Genomic DNA, 19,955 nt, shown 5'->3' with positions numbered 1-19,955 from the left:
AGCCAGGAATAAGCCTGTCACAATAACAGATTTTGCTGGACGATAAATCGTCCCAGTAGTTGTTGCGATAAATGATAATATTGTTGGTTTATAATATATTTATAAATATATTCTTAGATATTTTAAATAAAACGGAAATAAAAAACACACACACAACTGAAACCATGAATAAAATGCATCATGAAGTCTCTGTAAACAAAATTGCCCTTCAAAAAATATTAATCATCAGAAGTGAAATTATCTAGCTCATTTTAATTTACCATAATATTTAACTGATTAATTGCTTATTGTGACAGGCTCAGTCAGGAGGTTAAAGTTTGGACACACATGGGTCTTCTAAACGGACAATGACTGCTGAGCACCAAATTAGATACAATTTGGTGTCAAGGACAACAAAGTCCATGTGTGAACAAACATCTCAGCTTTCTTGAAAGTCTAAGGGTAGAACTACAAAGGTGTGTGTGTGAAGAACAGAACATATACAATTAAGAAATCTAAATTCTCTCTTATCTACCTTTTAGCAAATAGAGATATTTCTTAATCCTAACTGGCCTAACACAAGAAACGTTTTGTCTAATTTAATGCCCGACTTTAAAGAAACCCCGTTTTCTTCTTATGCAGTGCTTGATGATATCTGGTTTCAGCAGTATATGTATATGTATCTCGTTTCTTCTTGCTGAATTCTGGAAATTTTGTAGATGGGGTTCTGCTGGCAGTCCGCACAAACTGGCCTGGTTCTGGCTGCAGGTCTTGGAGAGATGGACTCAAGATCAGGTAAACCTGCGAAACTCCGAAACATTTAACGTTCTTAACCCCAGTCCCGGACTGCTTCTTGTCCTTTTTGTCGACACCGTTAGTTTTAATATCAACCTTGCAACGTATAAACCGGGTCTCAGCTTTGCGGCTTCCTTCTCCAGGTTCCTCCTCACGTCAGACGTGAGCTGGAGTTTCTGCTCTTCCTGGAGGAACTGGGGTCAGAGGGCATACCGGAGGCTGATCTCAAGGTTTTTTTCTTACATCCTGGCTGTAAATGTGCAAAGTAAAAAAAAAAGGAGACATGGATCTAACAATAAAAATAAACGCTCACCTGTGGTTTGGTTTTTGGCAGGAATTGCATCAGGCTTTTTTGGCATCCCAGTCGGAGGAGCAGGCGTCCCTTGCTGCTGTCGAGTCTTGCCTTCAGACTCTACTGGAGAAGAAGAAACCGAGGCTTGCCCAGACTTTGGCCCATTTCGTACAGGTGAAGTCAAAGTTTAGGGTTTGTATTTGCAGTCAGTCAGTCGATTAGTTGATCTGCCTAAAATTTGTAACACAGGATTTTGCAGGTGAGTAGATAGAGTCTAAACCACGGGATAAATCCAATATTTTGCTTTTGATAAGTGGAGGTTAGACAGAAATAGAATCTGGGGAATTTGAAGCTGATTGTTAAACACAGTTTTCACTCAAACTAAAGCATGTGCTTCATAAATGTCACTTTTCAACTGTCCTTTCCATGCCTAACAGAGAGTATTCACGCCCCTCGGAGTATAAATCACACATTTTTTATTTTATTCCAACTTTGTTGAATTAAACCAGTAGATAGTGGCTCCTGATTGTAAATTGAAAATCCTTTACAAATGAAGTTGGGAGGGATGTTGTATACATTTGGATTAAGCCCCCTTTTCAATCTGATACCTCTAAATATAAAACACTGACATTGTCAGCTAGTTTCTACATAAAATTAATGTGCATTGACGTTGAACAAAAAAAGTGGACCCTGGTCCTCCTAAAAACCCAGGTCTCAGTTCGGTTGAAGTGAACCCTGTTGCGATTCGAATGCATATATGGATGCAGACTATAGCGCAGGGCATTCTGGGTAAATACAACTAAAACAAACATGCGTATCTAGCGCCAGCGGGAGAAATGACTCGTGGTCTTTTACCAATGACAAAAGAAGAATCCTACAACCACTAAAACCTGACACCGCTCCATTTTGTTTGTATTTTGCGAGGAAGAAAGTTGCGCTCATGTCTTCTTCTGAGGTTTTTGTGTTGTTTCCTTCTGTGGTTCTTGGTGCAGTGCCCCCACAGGCGAGGAGGTGAACAGGTTTTTCCAACTATTTTGGGTTGTTTTACGCAGTCGCAAATACAACCGAGTCTACCGGACTGTCGGATGTGAAAACACCCTAAGTGAACAAACACAGACGATAGATTTAAGATCCTGACGTGAGATCTTCTCACGACTGTTTCACAGTGAGAGAGTTTGACTCAAAGGGTTTATCACCGCACAGTGTTAACGTGGGTTAACGGCGCCAAGAGAGAGCCAAAGCTCAGTTCTTTTTAATGCTTGGCATTCATGAAACAGTGGCAGGGAGAAAGAACTTATTGAAGGAAAACCTCCAGAAATCCAGTTTAAAGTTTGTCACAAGGAGGGGAAATCATAACCTGTGAAGGAAGGAAGTTGGGTTAGATGAGGCCAAAGTTGAAGTTTCTTGGTCTGGATTCAAAATACCGTGTGTGATTTAAAAAAAAAAATCCAACATTGCACATCACACCTAAATGCATCTTTAACATTTTGCAAAATGGTTCTTTCCTGGTCTTGTAACCTAGATACAGAACAGTCCTGAAAGAGGCTGCAAAAGATTTAAGATCGTGGCGGGAAGTTTGCATCTGATTAGGACAAGACTAGACTTCCTGCTAGAGCTACAGTGAAATTCTTTAGACTGAAGCATATTTCATTTATTTAATTAGGACAGTGCGCATATTTGTTACATTATAATGTAATTATAATGTAATTATAATGAAAGGGTACATAGCTGCTTTGCTTTCAGCCATATTCTTTTGTAGCAGTGGCCCAGTCAAAGTCAGAAAAGTTAAGAAACCTTCAGCTGTGGCTGCAACAAAAACTGATTTTGCAAAACATCGACTGTGGGTTTCCATGGATCCTTTTCTGATTAATTTTTTTCTTTTATTTATATATGCAAAAAATGTTGCCAGCAGTTTGTTCTTGCACTTTATTGTTATTCTATGTATGGTACGTTTCGTTTTATCACTTAAAATCACAATGAAATACAGTGAAGCGTGTGGGTTCAGCATAAAAATTCTAAAGGGGGTGAGTGCCTTATCAAGACTTTAGATATTTTCAGAATACGTCAGTGATCAAAAGGTGTTGCTGCTGGTGAACACTCCCAAACCAGCCATTCTTCCACCACCGTGTTCAACGGTGTAACATACATATCTAATTAATAATTTTTCTCCCGTCTCCTGCAGGATCAGTCGAGCAGCGAAGGCCGGCCCCTGCAGCACAAATTCATCCAGCACCTGATGAGGAAGCTGGGGAGCCCCGAGCGGAGCCCGGAGAGGATGGAGCAGTGGGTGGAGGAGATCTACTCCGTCCTGGCTCTCATGCCGTGGAGCTCGGACCGAGGCGCGCCGCAGCTGGAGGCGCTGTGCGAAGCGCTGTGGTCGGCCCGAGGCGGCCCTCTGCGGGAGGAGCGGATCCTCGGCTGCTTGCTGCGGCCTCGATGCGACGCGCTCGTCTTGGTGTACTGCTGCACCGCCCGGCGGCTGCAGAGAGACCACCTGCTGAGAAATGTGCCTGAAACGCAAGGTGGGGTGTGAGGCACGAAGCGAGTAGCACTGGGAAAGCGTTTACGCCGAGCTTAAAACTGAGCGAATTGGAATTGCGTGAATAAATTGGCTTAATTGAAACGTGGCAATTTCCAAAAGTTTTTAGATCAGTTTTTGCGCTAGGATGAGGTGGATTTTTTCGGCCATCTTGAAATTAGTGTGCTTCTCGAAGCTGCGACGGATACTCTTATTTCCCATCGCACGAGTCACGTGATCAACAACCGTATGTTACTACTGGTGGAAACGACAAAGGAGACAGGAAGTCGTTGGAGGATGTTAATTTCTTATTTTTTTAATGACTAATCGCGTGAACAAACGTATTCACATGTGATTTTAACTGCATTTGTTATTTAAACGGAGCACCACAAAACTGTGTTTTGTTTCTTTTTTCGACATTAGCGTAATATCGACAAAATTTTGTGCACATTTGTAATGGAAACGCAGTTTCTGACAGATAACCGAATAATTATTTAACCGGACTGATGTCAAAAATAAATAAAAGTATAAAAAGTCTACCAAAAACACGTTGATAAATGAATGAATTATCCACTCTATTTCTGTAATCAGCCTTATGTAAGGAAAACAAAATGCTTTTACTTAAACTTTTTTTTTTATCCACTAATGGTGTTCTTAATAGTGGCAGACAGGTTGGTTATGTTTTGAAAAAACGGGATTGATTTGATTAAATTGGTCTTCCTTCTGCTCACATCGTGAGCTCAGATAATTCTTATGATCATGATTCACTCAAGTCCCATGATTTTTGGTCAAGCGGCTCCCATTCTTGCCTTATTTGTAAACTTTATCTAAAATTAAATTTCCCTCTTAGAAAAGAAGAGCTTGTAAATCCAGTAGAATAAAAAAGACGTGCTTTTATAACGTTTTCTTTTCTTACCATTAAAATTCGAAGTCTTTGTGTCGTATACACATATTTAGCCCGCTTTACTCTGAGACCCCCATTCAGAACTTGATTTATTTATAAATCAATCTCGCCAGAATTTTGCAACCATATTGGTGTTTTCTTTTTTTTTCTCTTGCTACTTTCTGAATATTTTCAAGAAATTTTGCAATTTTGTTTCTCATTAAACCCCTTCCAAAGTCTACATACAGAAGAAGAAAACATAACAAGCAGACGCAAACACTTTAAAGGATTTGAACAGCTGAGTTTAAGCAGATACTGACATAACTCATAACCTCAGACTCACGTCTGTAAATGCGACAAAAATATAGGATAAAAGATCCTATATTTCTTTCCATTTTTTGGAGAAAATTTACAATAAACTCACAATTAGCAAGAAAAATGTGAGGATCTGTTGATTAGATCTGTTTTTCACTGATCAGTTGCTGCAGCATGTACGCTTAAAGAGAGTATTTAAATTGTTGGAAAACCCCAAATTTGCTGTTAAAAGCCCACCTAACGTTTCCATTTTTCCAATTCTCTAATTGTGTTCACACTTTTCTGCGTTGCAGACAGGGAGCAGTCTGACTTCTCGTTCTTTCTGGGTCTGCACTTTGAAAAAGACTTGAACTGTAGAAACGGTTGCGATTTCCTTGACGACGGTTTTCGTGTTATTTTATTTGACCGACCCGTTTCCAGACAAAGCCACGTGACCGTATAAGTCAGTTCCTTTTCTGATGTGTTTGTGTGGGAAAGTAATGCTTGATCATCTAAAAAGTTATGACCACAATTATTTTGCCCATTACAGTAATCATGTTTAACAGAAAAAGACTCAGTCAGTTTGGACATTTATTACATTTTCTCAATTTAAAGGACAAAATAAGACCTCGTGCTGAAAATGGGAGACAGTTGAAGCTTTAAAATAGGTTTCCTTTTAGCAGTGCCAGGGACGAAAAGCAGATTTCCTCTTTTCCCCTTTCCAATAACACTTCTGCTTTTGCCTTACAGCTTTACCACATTTAAACTGGTGTTAGAAAACCTGGCAGCTACAGCTCTGTTTTGTTCCTTCTTTTGTCTTCATTTGTCCAATTATCTGTTCTCTAAATCTGATGAACATAAATGTTTGCTCTAAAGTTGCTCAGTTTATAGGGAGCCTTGCTAAACAGTAGCAAGGCTCTGTTTAGCAACTAAAAAACAACTATTTTTTAACAGTCTTTTGCATTTACTTAGAGAATAAAGGTCAAAAGTCCAATTTTTCTCCCATCTGACCAGATCGTGTTCTTCCACATGTTTGTCATGTGCCCTAAATGACTCGTGACAGACTTTGATTTGAACATTTTATGAATTAGAAACAAAAAATCTTCCTCTTGACATTTTTCCATAACTCTACTTTCAGAGTTATGGATCTTTTATAGAACATTGGTCAGTAATCTTCTGTAAAATATCATTGAGGCCTTCGTAGAATTGAGTCCATTTTAATGAGGTTAATTTTCATTGTTCCAATTCACAACAAATGATTCAAGGCACTTTGCAAAAAAAAAAAAAAAAAAATCCACTCAGAGAGATTCAAAGTTGACAATATCTGGTCAGCTTTGATTGTCGATAGCTGGAGGAAAATCCAGGTTCATCCAGACAGAAAACCTTCTGAGTCTGATCTGCCAGCAGGACAGCAGCCCAAAACATACAGACACAACTTTTTTCTGCTCATAAATAAGGATGTTTATGTTTCAGAATGGCCCAGTCAAAGTCCACACCTGAATCCAATTGATTAGGTGTAGCAAAATGTAAAAAAATTTTCCTGGTGTTAGAATAGGCATTCATCGTGTTGTTTATTGTTAGTGTGAAAAATGTTTTGGGTTTTTTTTTTTTTTTTTTAGTCCAAAGAATGTTGATTTACCTTGAACGTTATAAATTCTACGCGGTGGTGTCTGGAAAAGCCTTAAAACTGTGTGGAATTGTCTCAAATTGCAATTTTCACAATTTTATCCACCTTTTGTTCAATAGCAACATCAGTAAATTCAAAAGTATGATTAAATACAGTCACAACGTGCAGCTTAGCGATAAGAATCAAAAAAAAATTTCTTGTCCTGGATGTCTGGAAGAAATCATTTTTAAAATGAATGTTTTCTTTTAGAGCACTATTTGTTTGTGTTTTAACAACTGTGTCCTGCAGTTACTTGAAAACAAAAAGAGCGAAGTTGTGAAAACGTTCTTTTTTAAAAATGTATCCGTCTTTTTTGGCATTTCAGGCATACCGTACACAGAAGCTGGTTGCCTACATTTGCGAGGGCAGACTTGCTCTGCAATCAGTACGATGGTCTCCTGATTGCTTGACCGACTTTTTAAAATCAAGATTGCATCCAGCATCAGAGTTTGTTTGTATGAACTCGCAGATATCTTTTAATCGTCACTTTTGCTTAGAATATTGTGATAAAATGTCAAACTTATATTGCCCACCGTTAATGTTAACAGTGGGTTTTATTTTGCGATGAAGCAGCAGAAGAAAAGAGGAAGAACGGCCTCTTATCTTTAAAAGCTGCACCGATATGTAATTTAGTGCCAGTCCAAAGAGAGACGTGTCCAATGAGAAAACTCCATTAGCTGACTTTTGCAGTGTAACTTTGATGAAACTAAAAAAAAATGTAGCTTTTATTGAGCTAAAGCGCTGTTATAATCACAGCAAATGAAAATACAAAAATTGTAATTCAAAAATTCTAATTTCCTTTTTCTGTCTGTCCCCCCCTTTCCAGTGGACCTGCCTGAAGCAGAGAAGCTCGCCCTCAGCTTGTGTTGCCATAACGATCGTCCTTCTGCTTGGAGGACCATCTTCTTTGAGTGCCTTAGTAGCGGGAAGCATTTCCTCGAGCAGGTTTTGGTAAGGTGCCGGTTTGCTAAATCAAGAAAGGGATTCATTTTTTTATTTATGACGTAAAGTTGATTAGAAAGCGTACGCGATGGAATTCAGCCATGCAACGTAAGAGTGTTTCTGTCCTAAAGGTCACGGGGCTCGACCTGATGAAACACGAGGAATACGGCGGGCTGAAGGATTTGCTGCAGCTGGAGTTTCGGCCTCTGTCTCGTCTGCTGCTGCTGCTGGGATGGAGTCAGTGCCGCAGCCTCGACGCCGCTCAAGCGCTTGTGAACGTCCTTCACAAGGAGCAGGTGAAAACCGGCACAACCCACCTGTTCATACACCCACTTTATTCTGCTCGACCTTTCAGAAAGCGTGACCGCTTTTCTTTTGTTTTGAAACGCATGTTTTTCGAATTTCAAGTAGCATTACAATACTACTGCTGTCACAAAAATCTAACATGTTGACCGTTACAGTTGTAACAATGCTGAGCAATAAAGCAATTAATAGCATGATAGACTAAAAGTTGCATTAAGTCAATTGAAAGTGTGAACTTTGCATTATTTGGTAAAAAAAAAAAAAGACACTTTTAATGCAAAGTTAATGGACTTTTAGTGCAAGTTTTAGTTCAACTTTGTTTGATTATTTACTGAATGACTCTTCATGGTAACAGTCATAACCATTCACGAAGACTCCTTCATCTTCATAACTGGTGCTTTATCATATTTATGAGTATTATGTCAGTCTTATGGACACCCCTTCAAATAAAGTGTTACTGAAAATTTTTATAAACTTTAATACTCCTTGATACTCAGCCCATGCCTGCTTTCCAGCACAAATCTGAACTCACTGACCATCATATTTTATATTTTCCACTTTGTCTTTAATGCTTTGCGAATGCATTGTTTATGTTTTCAATTCATTTTTTTTTCCAGAGTTCAGCCAATGACTTGGTTCTTCAGGACTTCTGTAACCTTCTGTCCTCCCAACTGGGAATCCTTGAGTGGTGCAAAAACAACAATCCGTAAGCTCCTTGTTTCTCATTTTAAAAATGTTCTTCTAGATTTTAAATAAAAATTTCATAGGTAATATGCTTGGTGTGTGTGTGTGTGTGTGTGTGTGCGCGCGTGCAGAGGAATATCCACGGAGGCTCTGCAGGCACAGCTGCAGAATCTGGACAATCACTCAGCTCTTTACATTCTGCACTCTTTGACTCCTTTGCCTGAGTACGAAGAACGCAGGATATTAGATCTACTACAACAACTGCCAAATTCACCTCAAACAGGTTCACGTTGTACATTTTCTTCCCAAGCAAATATCAGAGATGACGGCGTCACATATTAAATTGTCGCTTTGGTTCCTGGTTTGATTTCTTGCAGAAAACGCGGTCAGTCAAAGTGCCGGCCTGCAGAGGAACATTGTCCTGTTTCAGGGCTTCTGCGCCATGAAGTATGCAATCTATGCTCTGTGTGTCAACTTTCATAAATACTCGAATTGTGCCGAGTGCGAGTCCACGCAGCATCACCAATCCACAGAAGCTGAAACGGATGCAAACAAGACTTTGGCTTCCTCAGAAGGTAGGAGACTGTGGGTGTTTTCACCCCTGGTAGTCCGGTAGACTCGGTCGGACTGGGGACCAAAATTGGCGACGTTTGTAACATTCTCAGCTGCTGCGGTTCGCTTTCACTCTGCACCGCGTCAAACGATCCAAACTGTTTGAATAACCTGTTGTCTCCTTTGCCTGTGGTGGCACTGCACCAAGAACCACTGAAGGAAACGACACGAAAACCTCAGAAGGAGACATGAACGGCAGCTTTTTTTTTTTCTTTGCAAAATGTAAGCAAAATGGAGCAGCGTTACATTTTGGCGGTTACAGGATTTCACTTTTGTCGTTGGTAAAAGACCACAAACCATTTCTCCTGCTAGATAGATCTGTGTGTGTTTGTTTTGCTAGTATTCACCCAGAATGCCCTGCGATATAGTCCACTTCCTGCTTTTGGAGCGGTTTCCGGTCCATTTGACATTCACATGCATTTGAACAAAATAAACATAACCTAAGCAAACACAAGAGAATAACGCTGGCAGGAGAGATGGCTCATTGTCTTTTACCAAAGACAAAAGAGAAATCCTGCATCCGCTAAAAATCTCATGTTAGTCCATTTTTGATTACGTTTTGAAAGGAAGGAAGTTGCACTCATGTCTTCTTCAGGTGTTTTTGAGTAATTTCCTTCAGTGGTTCTTGGTGCAGCGCCCCCACAGGCGAGAGGGGGGAACGGGTTTCTCAAAAGGTTTGGTGCAGTGTGAAAGTGAACCTCACCAGCTAAAAATGTAACAAATGTTGCAACTTTGGCTCCTAATCAAACTGAGTTTATTGGACTGTCAGGGGTGTAAACCTACAAATAAAGATGCAGTTATCCCTGACAGTTTCCATTTGTGTATTTTTTCTGTTTTGAGAAATCGAGCGGTTTCAGTTCGATTAGAGCAGTGTCTGATTAAAGATGTCCGTTTCTCCTCTCCAGGCTGCCATTATATGTTTCAGCACTATTTATCCGAATGTCAGCTCTACCTGGAGACCGTACCCGCCATGTTCCGCCTGGAGCTCCTGGAGAATATCTTCTCCCTTCTCTTTCTGTCCACCTCTGACTTTGTCCAACACACACAAAAAGACTCAGACTCAGACCCAAAGACAGGACAGGAGACACAGTCAGAAAGCTTATCAACTCCAACAGATAAAAATGTGGAAGCGGGGAAATCCGGTTCGGATGAGACCAAAAACCAGAAGCCGCGTTCCCATGGCGGCCACCTGGACCTGGGCCACTTCCTTCACGGCTGCAGGGGGTTTCTGGTGGACGCCGCTGCGATGGAGGGGTTTTTAAAGCTGCTGAAAGAAGGGTTGGAGGGCATGTGTGTGGTGGGTCAGCAGGAGGGACAGGATGCGGGAAGAGCGCTGCCTCGCGACGCCGAGGCGGCGGCGAGTCTCGGCTGCTCTGTGACGGCCGAGACGTTCGGAGCCCGCCTGCAGAGGTTGTCTAAGCGCACCGCGGAGGCCCAGTGGAGGCTGCAAATCATCACCAGCAACCAGAGCACCGCAGACTGTGAGCTTTAAAAGATTTGAGTCAATTTCCTGCTGGTTTTCCAGAGATAACAAGTTAATTTCCCATTTGGTGGAGATTAACTCATTAACTTGAGAAAAGCATCAGAAAATTAACTCGAGAAAACAGGAAATTAACTCTTTTTCTCGAGGACATGGGAAATTATCCCGTGATCTCAAGAAAACCATCGGAAAATTAACTCGTTATCTTGAGAAAACGTCTGGGAATTAACTTGCTTTCTCAAAAAAACATTGGGGAAAAGTATTTTCGAGTACGACCGCTCTTGACTTCATGTACTTCTCTTAGGTTTCTGTATAGGTTTCTTGAGATGAACTTGTTATCTCAAGAATATTTTAATGTTGCTAACTTGGGAGTTCACTGTTGAGCTGCTTTTAGCTGACTGCGAAAGCATTAATGGAAATTATTCTTGCAGGTTCAGAGAGCCCCGTGCAGATGTCAACGTATAGTTCCACTGTCGCTCATCTGGGATGCAGGAAAAGGTCGAGTTTGAGGAAGAGGAGGAAAACGTCGAGACACGCTGCCGAGAGACAAACCTCCGTAGAGAAACATAACGGAGAAGTTAGCACCAGCGCGTCGGGTAAATCTGAGAAACCAAGTTGGTGGAGACGAATTTCAGCTGAATGTTGGTTCTACAGAGGATTGACTTGGGGTGAACAGAAATGGAAAATTGCCACATTTCCTAACTCTACTCACAGGAGCGTCTGTGTTTTGTGAGAAATATCCTAAAAGTTATTAAGTGTAGGGCTGCAACTAACAATTACTTTAGTAATTGATTAATCTACCTATCATTATGACGATTAATCAAGTAATCGGATGAAGAAAAATGAGGATAAAAAAAAATCTGAGGACTTGTCATTTCATCACTTAAGTTTATTTTACACAGTATTAAAAATATATTTTTTTAAAATACAAATAAACAATTCAATTCCTTTTTTCTAAATAAGAAAATAAACATTTTATTGCCTAAAATGCGACGACATAGCATAAATACTTGAACCCTTTCTGCTTCACTTAGCATCAGTGTGTGTGGCTCATTCTGGGTTAAACACATTTGGAAAACAAACAAAAAACCTTTTTTTGTTTTTCATCTTGAAGGCAAAATGTGTATATTTCTTTTACAGTTTGGCCTGATTATTTCTCTTGGAGCGTTTTATTTCTTTCAGCAAAGGGCATAATTTTGAGTTTGTATGAGCCAGTTAATGATTAATCGATTACTAAATTAGTTGACGATTACTTCAGTAATCAATAAATCCGATCGATTTGATTAATTGTTATATATTTAAGAAAAATCTCCAGTCTTTGCCTTTTTGGAAGCTAAATGTCTGAATCAAATTGAAACCTGTTTCGTATTTTTTCGTCTCTCCGATGCCAGATGGCGGCGGCGGGCCGGCGGCGGCGGTCTGTGCGGAGCTGGAGCTCTGCCCGTGCGGAGGTCCTCACAGCTGGTTGGTGCCCGCCATGTTGTCTCCTCCGGAATCTCTGCTCACGTCCTGCATCCGCCGGGGAAACTTCATGCAGGCGCATCAGGTCTCTATCAAATCAGTAGTGCCAGAAAGTGTGTCGCTGTCGCCACAGTAACATGTACGTTTTGCAAGTTAAACGGATCTCCGACGCGCTCTCCAGGTGTCGTTGGTGTTCGACCTGGCGGGGGCGCCCTGTTGCGGCGAGCTGGCCTTCATGGAGCGCTACAGAGAAGTCCTGGCGGAGTTGGGACAGGTGGAGCAGAAGATGGAAAGTCAGTCCATGTCTTCCTCGTCGTCTTCCTCCGAGGGTTTGGGGGCGGCGGCCGTTCCTGGCGCCGGGAGGAGTCGGCTAGGCAGCAGCGGTCGGTCGACGCTGCAGGCCATCGGTAGTGCCGCAGCAGCAGGTCTGTCATCTATTGGATTGTTTTTTTTTCTGTTTTCCCAGCATGTTTAATATGTATCTAGTCACTGTATTTTAGTGACTTCCTGCTGTTTTCCCCCTGCAGGAGTTGCTTTTTACTCCATCTCAGACATCGCAGACCGTCTCCTCAGCACGCCCGCTCACCCGCTGCCCTCCTTGGAGGAAGGTTACTGGCTGAGCCGCTGCTCCTCGGACGCCTCGGGCCTCCTGCACGCGCTGCTCCAGGAGCTGAGCCCGGCCGCCATGGCGGCGTTCGACCTGGCCTGCTGCCACTGCCAGCTCTGGAAGACTTGTCGACAGCTGCTGGACACGGCGGAGCGCCGGCTCACCAGCAGCCTCGAAGCTCGCGGTACGACGCCTGAATTTTACAGCGTCAGATGAATGTAGTCACGTCGATTATTTGAGTGAGTTTGGATGTTTTTCGTGTTCTTCCTAAGGGACGAGAATTGACCGTAAAGTGGCTCATTCTGAGGGGATCTGTGGGTTTCCCGTGGTTTTACAGCAGATCAGCAAGGTCCTGAATCCTTCGGCCACTCATAAGCCTTCAGGCAAAACAGGTGAATGAAAATAGTAAAATGTGAATATTAGTTTTAACACTTAATGTGGAATAAATCGATTGTATTGATTTAATCAAATTTTTGTTTTTTGAAGACTTAAATTTTTGGAAAACGGGTTGGGTTTTTTTTCACCAATGCACTCCTTGGGTTTCAGAGTGATGTCAGATTTTTGTTTGACAAATGTCTTTTACATCGTCTATTTATTTGGACTTTGAATTCAAGTCAATTTTATGACAGAATATTAGGGCCAGGCTACAGTTTTGCAATTTCTTAAATTTGAGAATAAAGTCATGATGTTATAAGAATAGAGGTGTAGTAGTAATAGAACAAAGTTGCACGACAAAGTCTAAATAACGCAAGAATAAATGTTTAATTTGAACAGATTAACGTCTTAATGTCAGGAGAATGAAGTAATTATTACCATTTCAAAGAAAGAATCCCACAGACTGAGCTGCTCACATTACATCTCTATAACTCACAGCTTTTTTTCATTACAATTACTTTTTTTCTTGTGATCTTTTAAGACGTTTTGGTAAAACTGCGTCTTCATTCGGCTAATATTATGACTATATTCTCGTAATAAAACAAAAATTCTTGCAATAATACTCCCTAATACTCCGTCGTGCAACTCACAGAAGGAATGACTGAAATAAAAGCCACTTTTTGAAAATAAGCTGCCTTGCACTATAGTGTATGAAGGTAAGACCCAATTTCAAGGTATTAAATTAGGAAGTAAAATTTCCTTTAAGTCATATTTGATACGTGCAGCATTTTTTAACAATTGAAGGTAAATTTATTTTGCTCTAAAACAGCACCGTGTGCCTGGAAAATAAAATATCATAGCACAATCATAGCAAGCTGTCTGTGTGGAAGCATCATGAATAAAAATGTACAGGCTATGCAGAATTTCTTTCTCTTTTTTGTTGTTGTTGTTGTTTTAATAGCGTTTGTCTGTTTTTGTTTACAGATGCCGCCGGGGAAGACCAGGCGTTTTCCAGCCCGTTTGGCTGCTGCATCCAGGAAGTGCTGCTCTGTTGCCACCCGACTCTGAGCGAAGAGAGCATCGCCGCCCGGCTCGGTCTGACCCAGCGTCTGGAGAACCCGCTGCAGGTTCTGAGTGCTGCCACAGAGGGAGCAGGTCTGTTGCTGCCGTCAGCTGAGGCTGCCGTATTAACATAGAAATAATATACAATAGAAAGAGCCTGTTTGTCAGCTGCTTTTCCATTGTTTTCTAGTTTTTCGTATGTAAAGTCAGATTCGATTTTCATTGAGCTGCTGTGTCTCTGCTGGTTATGTCTTGGGTGCCAGAGGGCGGCGGTGCGGGCAGCGGTGTTTTGACCCTGCTGGTGGATCAGGCCAGTCTGAAGCCGGCGGAGCTGGACGCTCACCCCGTGCGCTCCGGCATGAAGCAGCTCCTCCGCTCCCTGGACCAGCTCTGTCCCTTCGAGCCGGACGGAGGCCTGCGCAGGCCGGATTACATGCGCAGCTTCCTCGACTACGTCAACACACTGGCCTCTGTGTTGGTGAGGAGCCTCTCTTCAGAAGGTAAGATTATCTCACTTTCTTCTGCCAGCCGGAGCAACTACTGTTTTTTACTCCTGCTTATTTTTCTTCCTTAGACCAAAGCAGTCAAGTGAAGCTTGGAAATCCACTCCTGGTTTTGCTTCAAACCCCGTTTCAGCTCGTCTCACACCTGCTGTTTGACAGACAGGTCTCTCCTGACAGGTACACACAGAAATCCCCGATCACTGTGTTTTCATGCAAACACTTTTGAACATTTTATGTAACTTTTTGGTCTGGAAATAGTGCATTTAGGGTGATAAAACAGGGTGCACTGCAGAGACACAGAATCTTAACAAGGAAGTAAAATTGAATTTGTCTGTATGTAAAACATACCTGGAGTGTTGCTTTGAATCATTCATGCATGTTTGAGGAATCCTTTAATCTTCCATGGCAACCATTCAGCCATCCAAAACGCCTGGATGGACCTAGCTCCGCCCAGATCACAGATCTCCTCCCACCCTTGGCTCCCCCACTCAGCTCCTTCAGACTAGCCATCAGCAATTAGCAAACACCTGGTGGACCTGCATACCTGCTGAGCTAATTATTAAAGCTCCGTGAAACACTGGTAAAAGAAAAAAAAAGTTGCCAAAGGGTTTCTAGAGGAGCCATGTTGTGATGAGTTTTGGAAAGAGCAGGAGTTTCTTAAAGAGACAGAAGCCCAATTTCAATTTTCAAAGTCAAATTTATTGTAAGTCAAACTATATCGCATTTTTATAACAACTGAAAGCAACAAAGTTGGAAACACATAATAATAAAACACATAATACTGCCACTTAAGGTGTTTTATGTAACAGCAACACAAAGTAGTGTTTAACTGTGACAATAAAAATGCACCGATTGAACAAAAACCTCTGTAAGTGACTGTAAATTAAAATTTAAAACTTGTGTATTTTTTTTTCTTGACCTGTTTTTTGTTTTTTTTCTTAAATCCCAGAGTTCTGTCGGTGCTGCAGCAGGAGGGTCTGCGGCTGAGCGTCCAGCAGGTCATCGTTCAGAGATGCTGCGACGCCCTGCCCGTGTGGCGCTCGCATCCATCCGATGAAACGTCCTCCGGCGACGGCAGGAGAGCTGGCGGAGCCTTCAGCGTCGACAGCTTGTCTCTGCTGCTTCAAATGCACTCTCAGCATTACAAAACCATGCTGGCGATGGCCGAACCGCCGCCGTCGGACTGCAGCTCCGAGTCCGAGGCCTCCGCGGACGAGCCATCCTCCTCACCCATCCACCTCTCCACTTCTCCGCCGTCTTCTTCCTCCTCGCCTTCTTCCGGCTCGTCTTCTTCCGCCTCATCTTCCTCAAACACCTTCCTCCTGACAGCATCAGCCCTGTCTTTCCTGAAGTCTCGCTGCCCCTTGCTGGCCACGCTGGCGTGTTTAACAGCGTGTAAGGGAGAAGCCCCCCGCACCAAATCATCCGGATTATCCGGATACTTCCGCAGCGGACGAAAGGAGGTTTTCCTCGATGCCGAGCAAATATCCAGAGAGGCTGACGGCCTCCTCAGGGAGTTCCCCATTCTGAAGGCGTACCTTCACGCCATGGCGGAGCCGGTGCTTGGGACCCCGTTAGGCGAGGGCGAGGAGGGCTCCGCTGACCTCGGTGGCGCCATCTGTGGGAAACCACTCATCGGTCTGCTGCTGTGTGGACCTCAAGAAGAACTGACCCAGGCTCTGGCTGCCGAGGCTTTTAAAAACGCCGTGGTGACCAAAGACCTGGGCCGAGCCCTCACCCTGCTGGAGCTGTACGGGCAGGGAGGCAGCCAGCAGGGGGAGCTAAAGGACCGCCTGCTGGTCTGTGCCGCTTTGGAAGGTGGGAAGTTGTGGAATGTTGTATAAAAACACCCCCCATGGAATAATGTTTTTTATGAGACATTTTGTTTTAATTCTTTTTTAAATCTATTTTAAAGGAGCTTTTTATTTTTTATTTAACTTTTTTTACTGAGATGCACCAGTCAGGGTTTTCTTTACAACAGGGTCATATTGCAATTGTACATAGTAAATAGAAAATTTGAGATTAATCTCAGAAATTTCCGAGCTCAAAAAGTAACAGATTTGCTAAGAAAAACTCAAAAATCTTTTTTAGATTAATCTCAAAAGTTTGAAAAGTTGATCATTTTCAACTTTTGTGGAAATTTTGTAGTTAATCTCTAAATATCAGAGTTTTTTTTCTCACAAATTTTGACTTCTCAAAGTTTGTTTCTAGAAAATTTCTGAGACAAATCTCAGAAATTTGAGTTTTTTGGTGGAAACCTACTACTTCTTTTTCCTATTAACAAATTTTTAAAAACTCTGTCACACCAGTTCTGATTGTTTTAGGACTAACAATTATTTTAGTAATCAATTATCCTATCGATTAATTGATTCGTCGAAAAGAAAAAAAGAATTCTGTAGATTATTCATTTAACCAATTAAGAACTTTTAGTGCCATGTTAGAAATACATTAGAAGATGTAAATACACAAATATCTCAATTCCTCTTTTTAAGTGAGAGTGCCTGGAATACAACAACATAATTGAACGTTTGATCATTTGTAGCAAAGAATAATAATACTTCCAACATGAACTATGTGAACGTTCGGCCTTTCTGCTCGACTTACATACAGTGCAGGGTTGGTTTGTCGATTAGTTGTTTGGATTAACAAATTAATAATTGAATAGCAAAAGACGCTTAATAGGAAATTGTTTTTAGAGGATCTAAACATAGAAATATTCTTTTATTGAATAAGTAAATTTTAGTTAACTGACATAAAAACCAGACACTCCAGATGACAGAGAGATGTTTTTCCTTCATCGTGCAGAGGAAGATGAAGGCGTCGATCATCTGTTCCGGGTTCAGGACGCCAACCTGCGAGCCCGTGTTGCCCTCCAGGCCCTGGAGCGCTGGCCTCTGTCCGCCTGTCTGGACCTGATCGACTTCTGCCTCAATGACCCCGACACGCAAACCTCGCTCAACGCCGACCTGGAGCTCAAGAAGAAGGAACTAAGCATCTACCGCTGGGTAACGCTAAACCTCAAACGTCCGACTCTACAGTCCGTTTTTTTTTCTTTTCTCCTTGTGATCCAGCTCCCTGTTCAGCCTTTAAAGTCACCGTTTGCTTTTAATACGGAGCGTTTTTGCAGTCTGTGCAGGTTGCAATTAACAGCATTTTATTTTTCAAGTGATTTCAAAGCCATTTACTCCGTCTCATCCTGCCACAGATGATGAATTTGCATCCGTCCTTACCCTGGAAAACTTGGCAGGAGCTGAGGACGGAATCCAAAGCAAACCCGGAGTCGATGCTGTCTGTGATCCTGGAGGCAAAAGTGGGTGCATTCAACCCGCATCAGTGTAGTTAGCAGATCAGTGCACTGTCTGTAAGAGTTTAGATGAAAAATATAGCCTGGAGAATGAAAATACACGTGTAAAAAGTTTCCAAAAATATTGATATTAGTCTGTTTTTGTCTCTTTATTGCAGGAATTTTCTCTTTGCAAGCAGTGGACGGAGCTTTATCCTGTCTCTGACCAGCTGAAGCTGCAGCTGCAGACGGAGCATTTGCTTCATCTGCTGGAGGAGGAAGTGACAGATGAGGCTTTTGAGGTCTGGATTAATCACCTTATTGAACTTTAGCAGCAAAAAATGAGCTTTTGACGACAAACATAACTGGTGAAAAACTGAAAAGTATTCTTGATTGGAGAAATCGTCCTTAGAGAATCTGCGCTACTATGTTCAGAAAGGAGAAACCGTCTTTTCAAAGGAGATAGATTCTTGTTTTTAAGATTTAAAGACCATAAACTTATCTCCATCCTTGAAAAATAATCAAAAGATTAAACAACTTTCAACATTCATGAACTCCCTTTAGTGGTCTTTTCTCCTCTTGAAATGTTCCCCCATTTGTGACCGCAGCTACTTGAAAGCATCTCGGATGTTGCCGTTGCCCTTGACGTTTGCGAACATGCCCTGGATCGACGCCCTGGATTGGCGGCGTGTCACTTCCTGGCTGACTACCTCACCGTCCACTTCCAGAGGCAGGTGTCTCCGGCCCGTCGGCGCCACATCCACTCTCTTCATCTGGGATCAAAGGTTAGTCAGTTCCAGGGCCTTTGCTATCTCTAGGTGTTAAATGATAGTAGCTAGTAGCTTTATAAATGCCCAACTATGAAGACAACTTGAGGGTTCATTCAAATTTTATTTCTAAGACTCTGGAAAGGGTGTTCAAAACATGTCAATATTAAAATTTAAAACTGAAAATTTAATAAAATCCAGCGTCCAGTGGATAAATTCAATAATTACTATACTTGTAGAGTTTGGCAAACTCAAAAGTTATTGTTTCTTGTAAAGACAACAAGTTGGCATATAAATGATGTCCAAGTGTTGCCGTGGAATTCTTTTTTCTCATTCTGATAAGTGTGTGTGTGTTGAAAGATGAAGTCCACGTCTGTGTTACGTCATATTTATACCCCCAGAGAAACAGAATGTCACAAATAAGGGAAATGTTCCTAGAAAACTCTGATCAACTTCAAAAACAAAGTGTAAATTGCAAAAGAAAAAACAAAAGGCTTCGGTTGTGTTTGTTTTTTTTTCTGCTGTAGTTCTTTTCACACGTCGCTGCCAGGATGCCAGGCATCTGTCTGGTCCTGCATGTCCATGTCTGTGTTCTGAAAACACAGGAAGTACAGCTCGTGCCTATGCTGAGAACATTCTGGAGTTCTCCTTGTTGTGTAATTCTCCTTCGTTCGTCAGTAGAAGTCTCCTCCCAGACACACCCTGTCTTCCATAAATGAACAACTCATTGCCTATGAAAACATATTTTGAAACTTGTCTGTTCCAAAGGTTTTGTAATTTGCAAGGAGACTATAATCTTTTCCAGGTATTCTCCCATAAATCTGTTCCTGTCTTTTTTATTAATAAATGTAAGTTGACCTTAAATACGTTAATCACAAGTCTTACATTATGTTGAGGTATCACTATTTAATTGTTTAGGTCTTTTTCTCACATCACTTTTTTGTCAGGTAAAAGTTTTGAGTGGTGCGCAGACATCTTTATTGTGTGATTCGAGATGCCTGACGCTACGCTAACTAGCTGCTACTTAGAGGGTAGCCAAAAACTGCACTCATGTAAGATTAGCACTGCATCAGCATAGTTTTAGTGAAGTAAAAGTAAAAAGTAGCCGTTACTAGAAATTACTAAAGTAAGAGTAAAAAAGTATTTGGTAACAAATGCTACTCAACTGATGTGTAACTGGTCGAAACATCAATCATTTAAAAATGACAAAAACATCCAAACAGAAAGAAATGCTGGTATTTTTAAAATTATTCATATAAATAACATAATTACAAAATAACAAAAATCATGCAAAAGAATTACAAATAAAATCTATTTCTTTCAATGTGAAACTTGAAGAAAAAAGCACTGGTGTGTGTCTGTCTGAACGTTTGGTTAGAACAAGCTTCTGTCAGTGAAGTTACTGACAGTGGGTAGAGTATCTAGAAATTTTACTCAAGTAAAAGAAAG

The 19,955-nt window shown here is 41.5% G+C and overlaps 1 protein-coding gene across 1 annotated transcript in view; it reads left to right on the top strand.

Moving 5' to 3' along the window:
* Positions 1 to 19,955, top strand: part of zfyve26 (zinc finger FYVE-type containing 26) — a 37,522-nt gene that overhangs the window by 1,908 nt on the left and 15,659 nt on the right. The window contains exons 3-25 of the mRNA XM_014473403.2: positions 699 to 774; positions 918 to 1,004; positions 1,109 to 1,240; positions 3,249 to 3,588; positions 7,254 to 7,378; positions 7,501 to 7,665; positions 8,290 to 8,378; positions 8,488 to 8,639; positions 8,734 to 8,931; positions 9,874 to 10,449; positions 10,880 to 11,044; positions 11,840 to 11,994; positions 12,091 to 12,334; positions 12,437 to 12,700; positions 12,789 to 12,908; positions 13,876 to 14,046; positions 14,217 to 14,453; positions 14,528 to 14,633; positions 15,406 to 16,274; positions 17,262 to 17,461; positions 17,662 to 17,766; positions 17,919 to 18,041; positions 18,348 to 18,524. Coding sequence (XP_014328889.2) covers positions 699 to 774; positions 918 to 1,004; positions 1,109 to 1,240; positions 3,249 to 3,588; positions 7,254 to 7,378; positions 7,501 to 7,665; positions 8,290 to 8,378; positions 8,488 to 8,639; positions 8,734 to 8,931; positions 9,874 to 10,449; positions 10,880 to 11,044; positions 11,840 to 11,994; positions 12,091 to 12,334; positions 12,437 to 12,700; positions 12,789 to 12,908; positions 13,876 to 14,046; positions 14,217 to 14,453; positions 14,528 to 14,633; positions 15,406 to 16,274; positions 17,262 to 17,461; positions 17,662 to 17,766; positions 17,919 to 18,041; positions 18,348 to 18,524 — 4,876 coding nt within the window. The remainder of the gene's footprint in view (positions 1 to 698; positions 775 to 917; positions 1,005 to 1,108; positions 1,241 to 3,248; positions 3,589 to 7,253; positions 7,379 to 7,500; positions 7,666 to 8,289; positions 8,379 to 8,487; positions 8,640 to 8,733; positions 8,932 to 9,873; positions 10,450 to 10,879; positions 11,045 to 11,839; positions 11,995 to 12,090; positions 12,335 to 12,436; positions 12,701 to 12,788; positions 12,909 to 13,875; positions 14,047 to 14,216; positions 14,454 to 14,527; positions 14,634 to 15,405; positions 16,275 to 17,261; positions 17,462 to 17,661; positions 17,767 to 17,918; positions 18,042 to 18,347; positions 18,525 to 19,955) is intronic.

The sequence above is a fragment of the Xiphophorus maculatus genome, chromosome 19 (genome assembly GCF_002775205.1).
Source record: "Xiphophorus maculatus strain JP 163 A chromosome 19, X_maculatus-5.0-male, whole genome shotgun sequence".
Classification (NCBI taxonomy): Eukaryota; Metazoa; Chordata; class Actinopteri; order Cyprinodontiformes; family Poeciliidae; genus Xiphophorus; species Xiphophorus maculatus.
The sequence above is the reverse complement of the archived record's forward strand: the minus strand, read 5'-3'. Positions and strand labels throughout refer to the sequence as shown.